Source organism: Lagenorhynchus albirostris, chromosome 9 (assembly GCF_949774975.1).
Source record: "Lagenorhynchus albirostris chromosome 9, mLagAlb1.1, whole genome shotgun sequence".
Lineage (NCBI taxonomy): Eukaryota > Metazoa > Chordata > Mammalia > Artiodactyla > Delphinidae > Lagenorhynchus > Lagenorhynchus albirostris.
The window spans coordinates 12,664,781-12,685,538 of NC_083103.1; the positions used below are offsets into that span (position 1 = coordinate 12,664,781).

A 20,758-nucleotide genomic window follows, 5' to 3' on the forward strand; every position below is an offset into this window, starting at 1 on the left:
TCATTTTCCCTCTCTGTGTACAAGTTGTCCAGCCTTTGGTTGGGTGTGTAGATAGTCTGGTACTGTCATGAGGACCCAAGTCATCTTCAGGGTAATATAGAGGAGAACCTGCTGCATTTTTGCAGTCTGTTACCAGAACTAACTAATTTTAATCACCAAACCTTAGTTGAGTGTACCAAGCAGAAGGTACCTTATAGGTTACAGTTTAAAAATAACAAGTAAACAAAAACACAGGTAATAAATAAATGCAAACATCCTTGAATTTTTCTTTCCAATCAACCATATAGAAGAATATGAAGTAGAATTCTAAAGGTGCCCCTCCCCCCTTCGTCTTTTCACTGTTTTCATGCCCTACCCTGAGGTCCGTTTTTTTTATTTTTTTATCTACATACATTCTTCTAGACCTTTTCCTCTTTTTTTAATATACGTTGGTGGTTTTGTGTGTGTGTGTGTGTAATGTGCATATGTAAATTTTACCATAGGTGAGATTAACCATATGGATTGTTAGACATACTTTTTTGTTTAACAAGGTCTTGAAAATTGTTTTAAACTACTGAGTAGTATAGATGTCTTCATTTAACTCTTTCCCCATTGATGGACATTTGTGTCCTTGTTTCACTCTTAGAAGTAATATTACATTCATTTTATCCCAAAAAAGTATAAATATTAGCCATTCAAATATCCATCAGAAGAGTAGTGGATAAATTGTGATGTATTCTTCCAATTGAATACTAAGCAGCAGTAAAAAATGAATGATCCATTGCTATATGCAGTAACATGGATTAATGTCAGGAACAATAATGTTGAATTTAAAAAGCCACAGAAGAATGCATATGTTAGTGCTCCATGTATATAAGTTGAAAAATAAGCAGAAATATTGTGCTTAAAGATCTATCCATGGTGAAAGTAGAGGCATTTACCAACACCATCAGGGTGTGTCTGGTGTGAACATGTTGGGGGAGAGGCACAGGGAGCTTCGAGGTGTTATTAATAGTCTTCTGTTAAGCTGGGTTGTAGTTACTTGAGTGCTCATGTTGTTTTTTAAATATATTATACTCATTAGTTAATGATACTATGCAATTAAAATAATGCTGTAGTAAACATCTTGGTACATCTATCTTTATGCAGATTTTAGTACCATTATAGTATAGATTCCCAGTGGTATATTGCTAGGTCAAGGGGTATATGCATTTTCATTTGATAGATCCTGCCTAACTGCCCTCCAAAATAATCAAGTCTTAGAGCTCTAGCAGTGCTTAAAATTGTTAAATTCTTAAACCTGCCATCAACTGTAAGATGTCTAATATACCAATGAACTATAAACTAGTAAGTGAGAGAGTAGAAAGATTTGGTTTTAGACAACATGAAAATGCAGAAGGAATATTAATGATCAAATAAAAAGAACAAGGCCATTGTATGAAAAGATTAAGTACTTAATACAAAATTTTAGGCTAATGAAAGCTGTTGAGAGTGATATTAAAGTCACATTTCTTCTCTAGATCAAATATTAACCAGCGTTAAGAAAAGGTACTCAAATTTGTTTTTTTGTTTGTTTTTAGTCTGTGATCCTCCAGAGAGATGGATTTACATTGTATATGTTTGGTAAGCAGGTGTTAAGCAAACATAACAAAGAGTTCGTATCTTTTAGTCCATTTAAGTATGTAGTAAACCTACTTATTCTTTTTTGGAGATTCCCACTACCAGCAGACAGCACCAACCAGAAGAGTAGGTAGGTCCAATAAAGGCTGTCTACAGGTGTTAACCGGTTCAGGAAGGGAGTTATTTGGTAGTTTAATATGCTGCTCTGGTCTTGAAAGCCTTTTTTTAAAAAATAAATTTATTTGTTTTTATTTTTCGGCTGCGTTGGGTCTTCATTGCTGCGCATGGGCTTTCTTTCATTGCGGTGCACGGGCTTCTCATTGCAGTGGCTTCTCTTGTTGCGGAGCACGGGCTATAGGCACATGGGCTTCAGTAGTTGTGGCACATGGGCTCAGTAGTTGTGGCTCGCGGACTCTAGAGGGCAGGCTCAGTAGTTGCGGCGCACAGGCTTAGTTGTTCCACAGCATGTGGGTCTTCGCGGACCAGGGCTTGAACCCGTGTCCCCTGCGTTGGCAGGAGGATTCTTAACCACTGCACCACCAGGGAAGCCCTGAAAGCCTTTTTATCAAAACCCATTTGATAAAGAACCGTTAGATATTCTAGCTTTTGTAAATAATTGAAGCCATGATTTTCTGGAAGAGAAGATTAGAAAAGATTAATAGATGAACGAGGATGGGAAAGCAGAAACTTCTTGGTAATGTGGTAAAACAAAGTAAATCATGTATATAGACACATTTTAAGAAAGGTGATTATAGGGGCTTCCCTGATGGTGCAGTGGTTAAGAATCTGCCTGCCAATGCAGGGGACGCAGGTTCGAGCCCTGCTCCGGGATCCCACATGCCGTGGAACAACTAAGCCCGTGCACCCCAACTGCTGAGCCTGCGTGCTGCCACTACAGAAGCCCGCAGTCCTAGAGCTCGTGCTCCACAACAAGAGAGGCCACTGCAATGAGAAGCCTGCACACCACAATGAAGAGTGGCACCCGCTCGCCACAATTAGAGAAAGCCCGTGTGCAGCAATGAAGACCCAATGCAGCCAAAAATAAATAAATAAAATAAATTTATTTTAAAAAAAAGGTGATTATAAAGGATTAAATTTTTTGGCTCTTTAGAGACAGTAGGTTGATAAGTCACTAGGGCTTCCTTAACATGTAAGGAGAAAACAGGCAAAGGAGAGCACTAATAACTTTCAGATATTTGCTATGGGGTAAGAAAATGTATTTGGGGCTCTATTAGTATTGGTCCTTTTTTTTTAATTTTATTTTTTTTATTGAAGTATAGTTGATTTACAATGTGCCAATCTGTCCTGTACAGCTAAGTGACTCATTTATACACATATAGACATCCTTTTTTTTATATTTTTTCTTTATGGTTTATCAGAGGATATTGAATATAGTTCCCTGTGCTATAGAGTAGGACCTCGTTGTTTACAGTCCTTTTGATTTAATTTCACATATTTTCTTTTTTAGCAATTGGTGCTGAAAATTCAGAAAAAGTAGATGAAAATTCGGACAAAGAGATGGAAGTAGAAGAATCTCCAGAAAAGATTAAAGTACAAACAGCACCTAAAGTAGAAGAAGAACAGGACTTGAAAGTATGTATATTACTTAATGCAATTTGACAAATAAGTATTTTTAAATTGGCGAACCATTTTAAATAGGCCAAGTACTTTCTTTTAGCAAGTAGTAAAAAGTAATCTTTACTATCTCCAAATATAAATCATTTATTTGGTTAGGTGAAAAGGTTATATTTAAGGTTGAAATAAGGAGCTATGAGACTGACTTGATGTAGAGAAATTATCTAAAAATAAATTCTAAATGCTTAATTACTTATAAGTAAGTCTCCATTGGAAAGCAGTAGCTTATCAACTATAGGCTTCTCTAGTTTGGAAGTACTAAAGAGACTCAAGTTACAAATTTAATTCCTGCATGAACTGCTTGTCCTTACACAAAGGCATATTTGTTTCCAATTTCATTTCTGTTGCTAATGTCATGAGAAGAATTGGACCAAGTAAGTGTGTGGCTCTTAAAGTGTGATCTGTTGGAAAAACCACTTAGCATATTCTTTTGACTTGAAAGAGTTTGTCCACTCACCAGTTAGTGTACAGCCGTGTAGATGGGACTGGGAGAATTAATTTTGTTCAGTGTGGGGCTAGTGTAAGCAATTAGTAATGGATAAATGATGGCTTGGACAATATTGGGGGTTATGTCATTTAGGACCTATTTTCAACTTCCATATCGTATTAGAGTAGATAGTGCGTCTAATTTCTCTTGACCTTGTCTCATTATTTAACACTTTGTTATGTGAATTATTTTACTGTAAATTAGGGTTTTATCTTGTACATAACTAGTTGCGGTATGTGAGAAAGACTGTTTATAGGCAGACCCATTTTTCTAGTATCTGCAACAATAAATGAAAGATTTTACATAATAAAATTTTGCTGACTCTGTTTTTATTTTTCCTTTTTTTTCTTTCCTGCATTACAGTTTCAGATTGGAGAACTGGCAAATACCCTGACAAGTAAATTTGAATTCTTAGGCATTAATAGGCAGTCCATCTCCAACTTTCATGTGCTGCTTTTACAGACTGAGGTAATTTAGCCATTTTTAGTATAAATAGTCAGTGTTTGAATGAAATGCTGTGTGTGTGAGGAATCTATCTTATTTATGTTTCAATCCTAAATTTAAATTTTTAATCTTGATGTGTATTTGAACCACCAACCCAGGAAATAAAACTATGTATTAGCCAAAGCAAAACATAATTATGGAAATAAATACTGAGAGTTTGTGTATGATGATGATACTTAACCCCCTTGAATTGGCATATATTCTGTTTTTCTAAGAAATTAAAATTCTGTTCATAGTGATGATGAGACCACATAATGTTGAAAGTACTTTATAAGTGTTAAAGCATTATAGACTTTTTTGGCGGGGCACGGGCAGGGGTGGCACTCAGCTTTTGGGATCTTAGTTCCCCCACCAGGAATCACACCCGGGCCCACGGCAGTGAAAGCGAGGAGTCCTAACCACTGGGTCGCCAGGGAATTCCCTACAGGTCTACTTAAAAAGAGAAGTTCTGGATCCTATTTGTAACCTGTGTACTTTACAATAAATAGGATTAGGTAAGGAATTCCTGTAGGAAGCTCACTGATTTCCTTGAGAACTAAACCTTTAATTTTGATTAATAACATTACTTAATTGAATGAACTATCCACCCAAAAAATAAAGTTACTGGGGAACCATCTTAATATAGTCCAAAGGGAAAAACAAAACTACTGCTACTCATTTTCACAGATGTTGGAGATTTGACAGTACTGGGGTCCAGTCTCATTTTTGAGAACTCTGAAGAGCAAACAAGATTTTTAGGCTGGGATTTCTTTTCCCATTTGGTCTAGTCTGCTGCCAGAGTATACCTCATGGACCAGAAGACTTAAGTTCCTTTTACCTCTGCCTCCTGACATAATAATAAGTCTTTAACTTACTGCTTTTTTATTTTAGACACGGATTGCAGACTGGCGGGAAGGGGCTCTTAATGGAAACTACCTTAAACGAAAACTTCAGGATGCAGCAGAACAACTAAAACAGTATGAAATAAACGCCACTCCTAAAGGCTGGTCCTGCCACTGGGACAGGTACGCACTCTTCTCCCCTTTTCACCTTTCACCTTTGACATCTCAGACTTGATTTGTGATCACCACCACCTGACGACCTGACAGCCTGTCTGGAGACTGAGAGCAGCTGCGTTAGCGGTGCTGGGCAGGCAGAGCACCTCGAGCACTTGCAGAGTTTGGGCCAGCCACACGTTGGAGAAACAAAAAGCAATGTCTAAAGTGTTCCATGTAACGGATTTTTTCCCAAGATTGGACAAAGCTGGTTTTTACTCCAGAGTGTTGTTGCACGGAGTAGGGCGGGCTTGGGGGTTAAGCGCATGCGAGAGCTCTGTGCGCTTTACAGGACCTCTGGAAGCAACTACTCCTGATTAACCTCGGTGAAGTTAAGGAAAGCTTCGTGGCTGAAGATGTGAATGAAGAACAAGATTACTATCTTCTGCCAGCAGGTCAGATGAAAACATTTCTTTTTATATTTGGCTTTTCTTGATTTTTTTTTCGTTATTTGAAATCTTTGCTCTTTTATTTTTCAGCTCCCAGATCCTCTCCCTCTCTTTAGCTTTCACTGTGTTTGGTATCAAGAGTATGAAATGTGAATTCCACGGTTCAAGAGGGGAAGAGTCACCTTTCGCAAACTTCGTTCTCTTCTTTGGAAGGGAAATTAGTGTTCTAGGAGATTGAGTCCCTTTGCTAATGAAACTTGAAACCCTGTTAAGCATTGGCAAAAAAAAAAAAAAAAAAAAAAAGATGTGAGAGGTGTTTTTCTAAGTCATCTGTTGGAGTGAGAGGGCTCAGGGCTGTATTCACAGAGCTGCTGGCAGTGCAAATAGCTTTGAATTATCCTTGGTTCTCCATCCTCAATTGTCAAAGCTCTTTGTTGCCTTTGTGAATAGCAGTCCATTAAGAAGAGGTTCGTCCCTGTGAGAGCAGAATGCTGTCCTGGGACAGGACCAAATGGAAGTGTCTTTGTAGGAGAATGGGTCTTAAAACATGTGTTTTCTTTCTTGTAATTTAGGGATCATAGACGATATTTCTATGTAAACGAACAGTCGGGCGAGTCTCAGTGGGAGTTCCCAGATGGTGAGGAGGAAGAGGAAGAAAGCCAAGCACAAGAAAGTAGAGACGAGACTCTTCCTAAACAGACCTTGAAAGACAAAACTGGCACTGACTCAAATTCTACAGACTCTTCCGAGAATTCCACAGGTGGGACAATTTACCCTATATTAATTGGAGAGAAATTATTTTAGAGGAAAAGAAAGACTTGTATTAACATGTAAAAGCAAATAATTTGAACCATAATCACATAAATTTCTAACTAAAAAATAATGGCTTGCCCTAAGGAAAAGAAAAAAAGAATGCAGGGCTTATATTGAAGAAAATTAAGGTAGTGACTAGTTGGAAGTAAGCATAGTATTGATACCAGCCAGACTCTGCTAAAAAGTAAAATTATGAGCCGGTGTATTTTGATTTTAAAAGATTGTCCTATAACTATTCTGTCATGCCACAGACGAAGCTGTGGATTTCCAATAACAGGAATTCTAATTAATGCTAAGGAACCAGTTATTTAAATTGTCGATATTTATGTGGAGTAATAAGAGATTTGTTCTGCCTTTCTGTAGAGCACTTAGTCTGCTGATTTTGCAACCTCATTTTTACACTTCACTAATCTCGTAGGAAGTATGGTTGTTACAAACCAAAATGATCTGAATAAATGCTGTGAAACTAGGACCATACTTGTTTCAGAGAAGCAAAATAATTGATCATTGCAAATCATCAATATTCTCGTATAAAACAATTAAGATGGCTCAATCCAGTTAAAGTACTCTTAGGGAACTTCAGTTTGGTTACGTAATTTTTTTTTTTGCGGTGTGCGGGCCTCTCACTGTTGCGGCCTCTCCCGTTGCGGAGCACAGGCTCCAGACGCTCAGGCTCAGCGGCCATGGCTCACGGCCCAGCCGCTCCGCGGCATATGGGATCCCCCCGGATGGGGTTACGAACCCGCGTCCCCTGCATCGGCAGGCGGACCCTCAACCACTGTGCCACCAGGGAAGCCCTGGTTATATAAATTTAAAAAAGAAAAAAAAGGCTTTCACATTTCACAGTTTTTCATTTACTCTGAGAATCTGAAGAACCATTGCTTGATTTCCTTATTATGGAAGAAGATACACTGTTTTTTTTCCTCGAAGTCCCATCTTTCTTGGAATGACAAAAATAAGTGGCTAATGAAGCATAGTCAAGACTGTGATGAACAAACAGCCTTTCAATCTGAAAAACTGGTAGATGTTTGTTTAAATGATAGCATGTGAAGGTAAGAGTGTTGTGGAATGATTTCTAAAGTCATAAACCTTTGTGAACTATATTCAATATTTTGTAATAACCTATAATGGAAAAAATCTGAAAAGTATATATATGTATAACTGAATCACTTTGCTGTATGCCTGAAACATTGTAAATCAAACTACAAGTTTTTTTTAATTAAAAAATAAAGTCACAAACCTTTGAGGATAAAAAGATAGTTTTTGGTAAGATGGGAGTGAAGAGCTGAATTCTTACGTCCTCTGCTAATCAAAAATAATATTTTGTATTCTACTGGCTCCCTAATCCCAGTAGAAAAGTTCTGATTGTGTACCAAATAAAAATGGTCATGTACCAATGATTTTGTTAACTTCTTAAATAGCCTAAGAATCATCAGGTCACTCAAAATAGGCACCTATGACTGCAGATAATTTTAGAACATAGCAAAAAAGTGGTTTTCTACTTCATATTTCAGAAAAAAAAATTCTTAAGTTACAGGGTGTACCATTTTCATGAAGAGATTTTCTTTAGATTACTTTCTCATTCTTTGGGTAGTGAATAGTAGATACGTCTAGTAACTTGGTTGTATTTACTTTTTAATAGTTAGTGACCTGAAGAGGCTTGATGGTGGTTCTGGTTTGGTGATTCCCTTCTTGACCAGTGTCTAATGTCCCTTCTTATATGTTCTAAAGCTTAATTGCTAATGCTAAGTGTTGTGTGAATACCTTAGAGTTAAACATTAAGTTACTTTCTCCCTTTGTTAATGACACACAGTTGGTACTGTCTGATAAAGGAAAAAGCCGCTGGTAAACCAGCTTATATTTTTGAGCCTCTTGATTGAGAGCTACTAAAACCACATGATAAACTTGATCTAAATAAAATCCAAATCTTGTACTAAGGTCTTTGGAATTGAAGAGCAATACCAATCACTATTTTAAGCCTGTAAAGAAAGTGTATAATGCTTGCTTTTTGTCAGCCCAACAGTGGTTAAAATCATCTTTTAAAGAAGAAAACATATACACTGAGGAGCAAGAAAGTTTCAAAGTTCTGTTCATTTTTAATCCTTGTTCATTGTTGCATGTTTGAATTTGACATTATATCTCTTAAGATGAGTGATACTTCAAGATACCCAACATGTCTGTTTTGCTGGGCTTTTGTCAGGTTAAGTTAAGCTGCTTTTCCAAAAAGTCTTATTTCTATAATAATTTCTTGATTTAAACTGATAAACTGGTCTCTTGCCTCAAAATACTAAGCAATAATACTTTTGGGGGAGTATAGGAAAACAATAAAGGAAGCCTACCTTTATAAGAAAGAAAGCCTGATTTTCTATTCATATAGAAGTAAAGATTCATAGAAAAAATATGTTCTTGGAGAATTCAACATTTGTATCCTCACGGTATTCTGTTTTTAAGCTTGGTAGTTTAAAAAATTTATTAGCACATAATAAAATCTATGTATATACCATTTTAATCTCTCCTTGGACTTCAGACTTAATGTTCTCTTAAATGGCAAAATACTTCAACTGGGTTAAATTTAGAAATGAAGAGAAGCAGTATGTAATATGACATCCATGGATATTCAAACTAGGATTTCTCGAAATTCTTTGTATTTAAGCTAAAAGAGATAATTATCAGTGTTACGATGCAGCTTTTATGTTTTGAGTAAACTTAGTTTAGGATTCAAATATTAACTCTAAAAGTGCTCCTTGTATGATCTAAATTTATCAAGTCTAGTTTGTTTCCTATTTACAGAAAGCTCAATTATTTCTGATTAACTTTGTTGAAGGTTGTAAACCACATTATTAATCTTGAACCTGCTTTGTTTTCTTGATTTCCTCTGCATAGCAGCTTCTCACCATCATAAACATACCAGTATTGCATTATGCTTCCAGGTGAGAAACCTGCCAACATATAAATCTGACAAATTTGTTTACCTACCATATATTATGGTTGGTTTAGTAAAAGGAAGTTTAATAAGTTATTAATCCTCAGTGTTTACTTCCTCAGTTCTGATGTAATCTTGATGTACTATTATGTAATGTAGTAGACTGCCTGCCCATACCCAAACTGTCTACCAGTTAGTGTAGAGATTCATAAAGCTTAATGAGACACTTGAAGTCTTTTAGCTGGAAAACTACATTCTTGTTTTCTGGTGAATTTTTTTCAGTTCCCTTTTCCTTGGTAGTAAGCAGTTTCTCAAAATAATTAGAGTAACTGTGTGAATTATGTTCTTCAAGTCTCTTACATAATGTATCATCTACCTGTTCCGTAAAAAAGTGAAGCTATTCTAAAAGCCAAATGGTTCATGGCTGCTTTGGTTTTACACTGTTGAGTGCCAGTGTGCTGTATTTTGAGCAAAGTAAGGTAAAAGGCCTTATCCTTGTTCTAGAGCCTTTTATAATAGAATCGTTATTTAATCTACTGCTTTGACCATGGAATTTGACAGGTGACGGCATCTGGATCTCTACTCCGTGAGAAGTGAAATTTGAGATTTCTAACGCTCTTAGACTCCTGATATTTCACCAGGACATCTTGTTAAAATAGCACTAGGGGAGTTCCCTCATGGCCTAGTGGTTAGGATTCTGAGCTTTCACTACTGTGACCCGGGTTCAATTCCTGGTGGAGGAACTGAGATCCTGCAAGCAAAATGCACGGCTCGGCCAAAAAAATATATATATCACTAGACTAGGGGTCAGACTTGACCACTAAGAGCTATATGATCTTGGGCAAGTCATTTCCCTCCTGGGTTTCATTACCTTTAAAATGAGAGGGGTAAACTAGACGATTTCTCATGTCTCTTCTACTCCTAAATTCTATGATTTTAGGGAGAAAATCCCCTTCAGCATTCCTGGGATATAGATCTAATAGTCCCAAATATTGTGAAACTTCCCTATTGACGATAAAGAGGGATGGGGAAGGCTGCAAGTAAGTATATCTTCCTATTTTCTCTAATCTTTAAATCTTTTCCCAGCAGAGAAAGGGCAGTAATTTACTATGACTTTTGCAAATTTTGAGGAAAGCTAACCCTGCAGCTCCTCAGCTATAATTTCTTAACTTCAGCAGCCATTTCAAATCCTCCATATCTTCAAACACCTCTTCTCTGTGTTATATTTATCATTATCATTTACCTTGAAGATTCATGCTCACTGATTTCCCTTTTCTCATCACAGGAATAAAAAATTACCCTCTCTCATTTGTTGCTGTGATTTAGTAAATGAATAATTCACACAAAGGTGTGAAGGAATGATAGGATTGACAATACCACCTTGCAAATGGATTTTTGAAACTTAGTAACCCAAATTAATTGAAATGGGGAGAGTTTGTGTGATTTGAATGTGTACTTCTCTGGGTCATCCTTAATTACTTATCTAGCTCACTAAAAGATAAAGTACGTGGAATCAGTATTGCAAATGCACATCATTCACTCTCTTTTGAAATAAAGAAGACCCCAGAATGTTGCCTTCTAGTTGTGTATCTTTGAAATAAACTTCAGGTTCAGATGACTGAATTTCTCATTAAGTTGATGTGATGTTGCTTCATTTACTCAGCCATAAATCTGTACCCAGAAAACAAGACTAGTATAACACAGCTGGGGCGAGTGCTAACAGTAAATTCTATAAATTTATCTTTTCATGGAAGTCATTTTTGAACTGAGTTTAATATTTCAGTGACATCAGTGTAGAATAGATGTCTGTGGGACAGGTTTTGTCTATATAATCAGTTGAACATTTCTGTGTTCATGGAGTTTTAGTCTTGCTTTTTCCCTGACTCCTATTTGTTTTCATAGGTTCTCTTTGTAAAGAGTCCTTTTCTGGCCAAGTTTCTTCTTCATCACTCATGCCACTTACTCCGTTCTGGACCCTTCTTCAGTCAAATGTGCCTGTGCTTCAACCTCCATTACCTTTGGAAATGCCACCGCCTCCGCCTCCACCTCCAGAATCCCCGCCTCCCCCTCCCCCTCCTCCTCCTCCTGCAGAAGATGGTGAGATCCAGGAGGTCGAGATGGAGGATGAAGGAAGTGAGGAGCCTCCTGCTCCAGGAACGGAGGAGGATACTCCATTGAAACCTTCAGCACAAACCACAGTTGTAACTAGCCAGGTGAGAAATGCCATCTGGCATTCTGAAAAGTTTTGGAGGACTGGGGCATGATTGACACGTTTTATTTTTTTTAATTTATTTATTTATTTTGGGCTGTGTTGGGTCTTTGTTGCTGCGTACGGGCTTTCTCTAGTTGTGGCAAACGGGGGCTACTCTTCATTGTGGTGCACGTGCTTCTCATTGCAGTGGCTTCTCTTGTTGCAGATCACAGGCTCTAGGTGCGTGGGCTCAGTAGTTGTGGCATGTGGGCCCTAGAGCACATGGGCTTCAGTAGCTGCAGCGAGCAGGCTTCAGTAGTTGTGGCTTACAGGCCCAGTAGCTGTGGCTTGTGGGCTTTAGAGCGCAGGCTCAGTAGTTGTGGGGCACAGGCTTACTTGCTCCGCAGCATGTGGGATCTTCCTGGACCGGGGATTGAACCCGTTGTCCCCTGCATTGGCAGGCTGATTCTTAACCACTGCACCACCAAGGAAGTCCCTACATGTTTTATTTTAAAAGAGGATACTTAACCAGGGGCTACAGCCACTGACTAGAATCTCTGTTTCAGACTTCAGCTGACTGTACCATCTCTAGTTCTCCTTCCACTAAAGCAATAAAGAGAAAAGCTACAGAAATTAGTACTGCAGCAGTTCAGAGATCAGCTACCATTGGTAGTTCTCCGGTCCTCTACAGCCAATCAGCTGTAGCTACAGGTAAGCATTGTGATTAAAATGTATTTTCATCAGTGTATTATCTTTGTTTCCAGAATTAGATATCATAAATTAATGTTAAAGGCTTTTCATTGCAAAGACAGTTTATGTGCATTTATTTCAGTTACTAAAAACCACTGTTAACATTGGCATATATCCTTCCAGATTGTTTTCTGAGCATTTACACAACATCATTGATCTTGATGTTTAAGTACCTTAATGCTAAAATATTCGGAACACCAGAAAATGTGACTGGGTTTTTTGTTTGTTTTTGGGGGGGTGGTTTGTGTGTTTCTTGGTGGGGGGGTATATTAGAATCACTTTGTAGGTGATCTAACTCCCAGTTTCCTTTTCCTCCTCCTTCTTGTTTTTGGCTGTGTCACAATGTCCTTTTTTTTTCTTTTTTTTTTAAGATGTTGGGGGTAGGAGTTTATTAATTAATTTATTTTTGCTGTGTTGGGTCTTCGTTTCCTTGCAAGGGCTTTCTCTAGTTGTGGGAAGCGGGGGCCACTCTTCATCGCGGTGCGTGGGCCTCTCACTGTCACAGCCTCTCTTGTTGCGGAGCACAGGCTCAGTAGTTGTGGCGCACGGGCCTAGTTGCTCCACAGCATGTGGGATCCTCCCAGACCAGGGCTCGAACCCGTGTCCCCTGCATTAGCAGGCAGATTCTCAACCACTGCGCCACCAGGGAAGCCCCACGATGTCCTTTCTATAGTTTTATGTTTTCTGTTCTAGGTCACCAGGCAACAGGGATTGGACACCAGGCACTATCAGTTAGCCATCCAGCAACAGGAATGGGTCATCAGGCCAGAGGAATGAGCCTACAGTCCAATTACTTAGGACTGGCATCAGCTCCTGCAATTATGAGCTATGCTGAGTGTTCCGTCCCAGTGGCAGTGACTGCTCCCACATTGCAGCCAGTCCAGGCCCGCGGCGCTGTGCCTGCCACTGCCATTATAGAGCCGCCGCCGCCACCACCTCCTCCTCCTCCTCCTCCCCCCCCACCACCACCACCACCAGCTCCCAAAATGCCAGCACCTGAGAAGACAAAAAAAGGAAAGAAAGATAAGGTAGAGTAAACCTCTCTTTACATTTTAGTTTAAAATTTTTGTTTTATTGAGGTGATAGTTAAAGTATAAATTCAGTAGCACTTAGTATATTCACACTGTGGTGTAACCACCACCTCTCTCTAGTTACATAACATTTTCATAACTCCAGAGGAGAACCCTATACCCATTAAGCAGTCACACCTCATTACACCTGCAGTGAACATTTGGGTGCATATGTCTTTTTGAATTATGGTTTTCTCTGGGTATATGCCCAGTAGTGGGATTGCTGGGTCATATGGTAGTTCTATTTGTAGTTTTTTAAGGACCCTCCATACTGTTCTCCATAGTGGCTGTATCAGTTTACATTCCCAGTAACAGTGGAGGAGGGTTCCCTTTTCTCCACACCCTCTCCAGCATTTATTGTTTGTAGATTTTTTAATGACGGCCATTCTGACCAGTGTGAGGTGATACCTCATTGTAGTTTTTTGCATTTCTCTAATGATTAGTGATGTTGAGCATTCTTTCAGACTGTTTGTTGGCAGTCTGTATATCTTCTTTGGAGAAATGTCTCTTTAGGTCTTCTGCCCATTTTTGGATTGGGTTGTTTGTTTTTTTGATATTGAGCTGCATGAGCTGCTTTTATATTTCGGAGATTAATCCTCTGTCGGTTGCTTCATTTACAAATAATTTCTCCCATTCTGAGGGATGTCTTTTTGTCTTATGGTTTCCTTTGCTGTGCAAAAGCTTTCAAGTTTCATTAGGTTCCATTTGTTTGTTTTTATTTCCATTTCTCTAAGAGGTGGGTCAGAAAGGATCTTGCTGTGATTTATGTCATAGAGTGTTCTACCTGTGTTTTCCTCCAAGAGTTTTACAGTCTGGCCTTACATTTAGGTCTTTTAATCCATTTTGAGTTTATTTTTGTGTATGGTATTAGAATTTCATTCTTTTACACGTAGCTGTCCAGTTTTCCCAGCACCACTTACTGAAGTGCCTGTCTTTTCCCCACTGTATATTCTTGCCTCCTTTGTCAAAGATAAGGTGACCATATGTGCATGGCTTTATCTCTGGGCTTTCTATCCTGTTCCATTGATCACTGTTTCTGTTTTTGTGCCAGTACCATACTGCCTTGATTACTGTAGCTTTGTAGTATAGTCTGAAGTCAGAGAGCCTGATTCCTCCAGCTCTGTTTTTCTTTCTCAAGATTGCTTTGACTGTTCGGGGTCTTTTGTGTTTCCATACAAATTGTGAAATTTTTTGTTCTAGTTCTGTGAAAAATGACATTGGTAGTTTGATAGGGATTGCATTGAATCTGTAGATTGCTTTGGGTAGTATAGTCATTTTTACAATGTTGATTCTTCCAATCCAAGAACGTGGTATAGCTCTCCATCTGTTTGTATCATCTTTAAGTTCTTTCATCCGTGTCTCATAGTTTTCTGCATACAGGTCTTTGTCTCCTTAGGTAGGTTTATTCCTAGGTATCTTATTCTTTTCGTTGCAGTGGTAAAGGGGAGTGTTTTCTTAATTTCATTTTCAGACTTTTCATCATTAGTGTATAGGAATGCAAGAGATATCTGTGTATTAATTTTATATCCTGCTACTCTACCAGATTCATTGATTAGCTCTAGTAGTTTTCTGGTAACATCTTTAGGATTCTCTAGGTATAGTATCATGTCATCTGCAAACAGTGACGGTATTTTCAGTTAATTTTTGTATGGTGTCAAGTAGAGATCCAATTTCACTCTCTTGAGTGTGATACCCTGTTGTCCCAGGACCATTTGTTGAAGAGACCATTCTTTCCCCCATTGAATGGTAGACCTTATCTAAAATCAGTTCACCATAAACATATGGGCTTATTCCATTGGTCTATATGCCAGCACCACGTTGTTTTGATTACTATAACTTTGTGGTATGTTTTGAATTTGAGACGTGTGAGTTCTCTGACTTGGTGCTTCTTTTTCAGTATTGGCTCTTCAGGCCCCCTTGTAATTTCATATGAATTTAAAGGTCAGCTTTTCCATTTCTACATAAAAGGCCAGTGGAATTTTGATAGGGATTGCATTTACCTGTAGATTGCTTGGGTCTTATTACCTATTTAACAATATTGAATCTTTCAGTCTGTGAGCACAGGATTCCTTTCCATTTATTTAGGTCTTTAATTTCTTTCAGCATTGTTTTATAATTTTCAGTGTACAACTCTTTCATCTCCTTGGCTAAATTTATTCTCAGGTATTTTATTCTTTTGCGTGCTATTTTAAGTGGTATGATTTTACCCTTTTATCGTTATGTAATGTTCTTCTTTATCTCTTTTAACAGTTTTTTACTTAATTTCTATTTTGTCTTGTAGTAATCCACTTACCCCTTCTTTCTCTTGGTTACAGTTTTCGTGGAATGTGTTTTTCTGTCCTTTCACTTTAAACTTGTGTATGTCCTTAGATGTAAAATGAATTTCTTATAGACGTGATCAGTTTCAATTGCATTTTGTTTTTTTAATCCATTCTGCCAGTATTGTAACCAAAGAAAGTGGGGGTTCCAGCTGCTCACCACTCAGAAGCCAGTAAAGAGGCAAGGTTGGCAGAAAGGGAAGTTTGCTTTATTTTTGATGCTGGCAACCCGGGGTGGGAAGGAACTCCTGTCACGAGGCCGACTCCCCCCACTTACAGTCAGTGGACAAGAACTTTCATAGGTGAAGGGAGTGGGCTACAGGCAGAAACAGCACTGTCAGCTCTAACAGTCCATCTTGAAATTGGTCATGCGGTGGCCTGATCAGCATCATCGTGATTGTTTTAAGTACAATTAATCTTCAGTTCCAGGGTCAGTTTGTTCCCATTTCCTTGAGACCATTTCTTGGAATTGTGGCAGCTTATGTCATGGCTACAGTCTGGTCATCATGTAGTTAACATCTTCCACCTGGTGGGGGTTTCAGTATAAGACGGCTCACAGGATGTGGCTCAGAATATTATCTATAGCCCTTGAGAAGGAACTAAAGGTCCTTAACTATGCTTAATGACTAAACATTTATTACTTGGGCCTATTTGACTCTTTTCCTTTGTTTCTGCATTTTCTCATTTCTCCAATGAAACTTTTTTTTTTTTTTTTTGGCTGCGCTGCTTGGCATTTGGAATCTTAGTTCCCCAACAAGGGATTGAACCTGCACCCCCTGCAGTGGAAGCATGGAGTCTTAACCACTGGACCACTAGGGATGTCCCTAATTAAACTTATTCTTTGGCTGAAGTTTTTTCACAGACAAAATGTAGGCCAAGGACATGACAGGAAGGGACCATAGGGTCCTGCTCCATTGCAGTATGTGTTTTTTGATTGTAGCGTTTAATCCGTTTACATTAGTAAATTAATAATTTACTATAGTAATTACTGATAAGGATTTGATATTCCTTTTGGTTGTTTTCTGTATGTCTTAATAGCTTTTTTGTCTCTCATTTCCTCTCTTACTGCCTTCCTTTATGTTTAGTTGATATTTTTCAGTGACACATTTTGGTTTCTTTTTCATTTCCTTTTGTGTATATTCTATATTTATTTTCTTTGTGGTTATGGTAGGAATTACATGTAATATCTATTTTAAACTGGTACAGTCAATTGCAGACAAAAACTCCTATACAGACGCACCTCCACTATGTTATGTTATTGGTGTTACAGATTATATCTTTATATACTGTGTACCCATTAATGTAGACTTGTAATTATTTTTTATGCTTTTGTCTTTTAAAATCTGTAGAAGAATAAAAATTATGAACCAGTATCACAATAATACTGGTTTTTATGTTTGTTCTTGTATTTACCTTTACCAGAGAACTTTAAATTTTTGTATGACAAGTTACTATCTAGCATCTTTTCATTTCAGCTTGAAAGACATGCTTTAGCATTTCTCATAGGGCACATCTAGTGGTAATGAATTTTCTCAGCTTTTGTTTATCTAGGAATATCTTAGTTTTTCTCCCTCAGTTTTTTTACATTTATTTATTTATATTTTGGGCTGCATTGGGTCTTCCTTGTTGTACGCGGGCTTTCTCTAGTTGCAGCGAGTGGGCGTTACTCTTTGTTGTGGTGTGTGGGCTCTAGGCATGCGGGCTTCAGTAGTTATGGCTCACAGGCTCAGTAATTGTGGCTTGCGGGCTCTAGAGCGCAGGCTCAGTAGTTGTGGCATACGGGCTTAGTTGCTCCGCAGCACGTGGGATCTTCCTGGTCCAGGGCTCAAACCCGTGTCCCCTGCATTGGCAAGCAGATTCTTAATCACTGCGCCGCCAGGGAAGCCCCATTATTTCTTACATAACATCTTTGCCCTTTTCTCCTTCTGAGATTCCCATAATGCATATATTGGTCCATTTGATGATGTCGTATAAGTCACTTGGACTCTGTTCACTTTGCTTCATTCTTTTCCTTTTTGCTCTTCAGACTCAATAACTTCAAATGACCTATCATCAATTTTGCTGATCTTTTTTTATGCCTATTGGAGTCTGTTGTTGAAATAGTGAATTTTCAATTCAGTTGATGTATTTTTCAGCTCCAGAATATTTCTTTGGTTCTTTTTAATAATAATATCTCTTTGTTGACAGTCTCATTTTGTTCACGTCATTTTCCTGATTTCCTTTCATTCTTTGTGTTTTTCTTTAGTTCTTTGGACACATTTAGGACAGTTATTTTAAAGTCTTTGTCTAGTAAATCTGAAACCTTTCTTTCTTCTTTTCTTCCTTTCCTTTCTTTCTTCTGCGCTGGGTCTTAGTCATGGCACATGGGATCTTTTAGTTGCGGCCTGCAAACTCTTAGCTGCGGCATGCATGTGGAATCTGGTTCCCCATCCAGGGATCCAACCTGGGCCCCCTGCATTGGGAGTGTGGAGTCTTACCTACTGGACCACCAGGGAAGTCCCAGCATGTGTTTGTATGCTTTGTGATCTTTGGTTGAAAACTGCACATTAGAAAAAATAAACTCTCCCAGTCTTTGCATACTGACTGTGTATGGAGGAAAACCTTCCTTAATGAGTCCAACATGAAAGTGCAACATTTTTTCAGGCCTTTCCTGGGCATATGTGTTCCCTGGACATGTGCTGTTTTTTGTTTTCCTTTCCCCTTGTGTATTTACTTTTAATTTCCCTAAGAGAGTCACACCTGCTTCTTCTGTGAGCCTTATATGTTCTGTTGTATTCCTCTGCCCATGATCTTTTGCCCCCATCTGTCCACATGACTTCTGTCCCACTGTGGTTTTCACATGCCGCAGCTCCTGCTACTGCCTTCACGGTTTCCAACCTGAGACCCAAAATATGCCACCATTCCTGGCTGACCTCCAAGTTAAGACAGTATTGAAACCAGTCCCTAAGGCAACCACAGACAGTCTAGAACATATCAGACATTCCAGTTATTTCCTTCCACCTGGAGGGGGAGAACTGAGAATTGGGCCATTTCATCCCAACCACATTGGGGAGGGTGTGTGGAATAAGGCAAGCAAACATGCCACAAAATTTCCTGTTTTTAGTGTGGGTTTTTCTTGATTGGGTGTTCTCTTGGTTGCTCAAGATCTTTGACTGGTTTCCAGAGTTCCCACAAAGCCATTTTAGTCAGTCTCTATTTGTTTATATAGTATTTCCATGGGGAAACAAGGGCTTGGAGCTTCATAGTCCGCCATCTTTCTGACATCATCCTCATGAACACTTTGAATGCCCTAAATTACCTAAAGAAACTTTCTCATCAGCTTTTCCCCTCCCAGTGAAGTGTTATAAAAAATCAACAGTGACAGGATAATGTCTTGAATTAGATTCTTGTCAGACAACTTACTCTACCACATACAGTTCTCCTGAGCCAACATACTGTTGACCACCTACGTGTCTTTACTTTGTTTACCAGTCCCACTACTATTCATTCTTTTATAATTAAATTGTTAGAATGATCAGTGCCCAGGAATCATTTCTCTTACGAAGCCTTCCTTGGCGCCCTGCCTCCAGTCTTCCAAGAGAGATAATTACTTCCACCTCCATTCATTCAACAAGTAATTTTTTAGCCAATCATGCTTTTATAGTCATATAAATAATAGTTTTGAAAATCCAGTATTCTACATTAATATGTCATTTTTATGTACCTGTTATCTGAAAACAATGATCCATCTCTTTAGTGTTACCGGCCATTTTTAAAGGATATAAGAGAGTGGGGGGGGGTGGGCAGTGGGATGAATTGGGAGATTGGGACTGACATATATACACTGATATGTATAAAATAGGTAACTAATAAGAACCTGCTGTATAGCACAGGGAACTCCACTTCCCTGTACAATGAAAACTAACACAACATTGTAAAAAACTATACCCCAATTTAAAAAAAAAGATATATACTCAGTACCTCTGATGTTCAAGAATATTTAAGACCAGTGTATATTTTCGATATTTTTGCTGAAGAGTTTTGTGTGCGATTTACTAGAAAATAAACTAGAAAAAAAGGCATTCTAGCCATTTAATCTTTATTCCTCTGGCTGCAGTGTTCCCATATTAAAAACGTGTTCAAACAGCCAGTGCAACTCAGGATCCATGGTTTTGAATGTGATCGGCAGTACATAACTTCTGAAACATAAAGTACTTTCCCATGACAAATAGAAATGAAATGCACTACAAATTTTCAAAATCCTATGGAAATCAGAATGAAAGCACAACTCTACCTAGATCTATGTTTTTTAATCATACTTGGAGACGTTCGGCAAGAGCTTGTAACCCCAGTGAGCCCTCTATGCACAGGTGACCGTTATTAATTCATGTTACTTTTTACTCAGTTGGTTCCATGCTAACCCAGATGAGCTATGTTGGAGCTTGCTGGAAGGGTGTATATGCAGTGGGTCAGGTTGTACCACAGGTGAAATGACAGAATGGAATGTGGGAAGGTGTGTGGAGCAGAAGATTTAAGCACTATAGATGGGCATTTCCCCAGAAGGTTAAAAACTGTCAGTGACAGTCAAAATAGGGTATCGAGCAAGGAGCCAAGTAATTTTAAAAGACTGAAAATATTAAGCTGATTTTCTCAACTCTTTTGGGGACTTAATCAAGAAATGTGTTTTCTCTTAAGTGCAGGCCGGAAAAAAAGCTTGGGTCCTTATACCCGATCCTCACAGGAGCACAGCACTCAGTCACACCTATCACTTGAGTGCCTGCTTGTCACGTTTAGAGTGTAACCTGGCCAAGTCTTCAAAACCGCAGGGATAAAAAGTGGTTCTTATCAATGTCTAATACAGTGTTTCTCTAAATTCAAAGACCTAATCACAAATATCAGCAGGTATATTTTGAATACATACTGTGTCAGGCATTCTCTCTAGGAGCTCTGTGTTCAGTAGCTAACCAACAAAATCTCTGCTTTTGCTTTTGTAGAGCTTTTCTGGTGGGCTTGGAGAGGGTATGGGGGGACTGGGTTGCAGAAACAGATAAGCAGATATATGTTCA

General features: G+C 38.5%; 1 protein-coding gene across 1 annotated transcript in view; it reads left to right on the forward strand.

Moving 5' to 3' along the window:
- FNBP4 (formin binding protein 4) overlaps positions 1–20,758 on the forward strand; it is a 38,186-nt gene that overhangs the window by 12,437 nt on the left and 4,991 nt on the right. Inside the window, exons 9-15 of the mRNA XM_060159141.1 lie at positions 3,068–3,192; positions 4,085–4,189; positions 5,096–5,229; positions 6,221–6,408; positions 11,287–11,597; positions 12,142–12,286; positions 13,019–13,353. Of these exons, the coding sequence (XP_060015124.1) occupies positions 3,068–3,192; positions 4,085–4,189; positions 5,096–5,229; positions 6,221–6,408; positions 11,287–11,597; positions 12,142–12,286; positions 13,019–13,353 (1,343 nt within the window). The remainder of the gene's footprint in view (positions 1–3,067; positions 3,193–4,084; positions 4,190–5,095; positions 5,230–6,220; positions 6,409–11,286; positions 11,598–12,141; positions 12,287–13,018; positions 13,354–20,758) is intronic.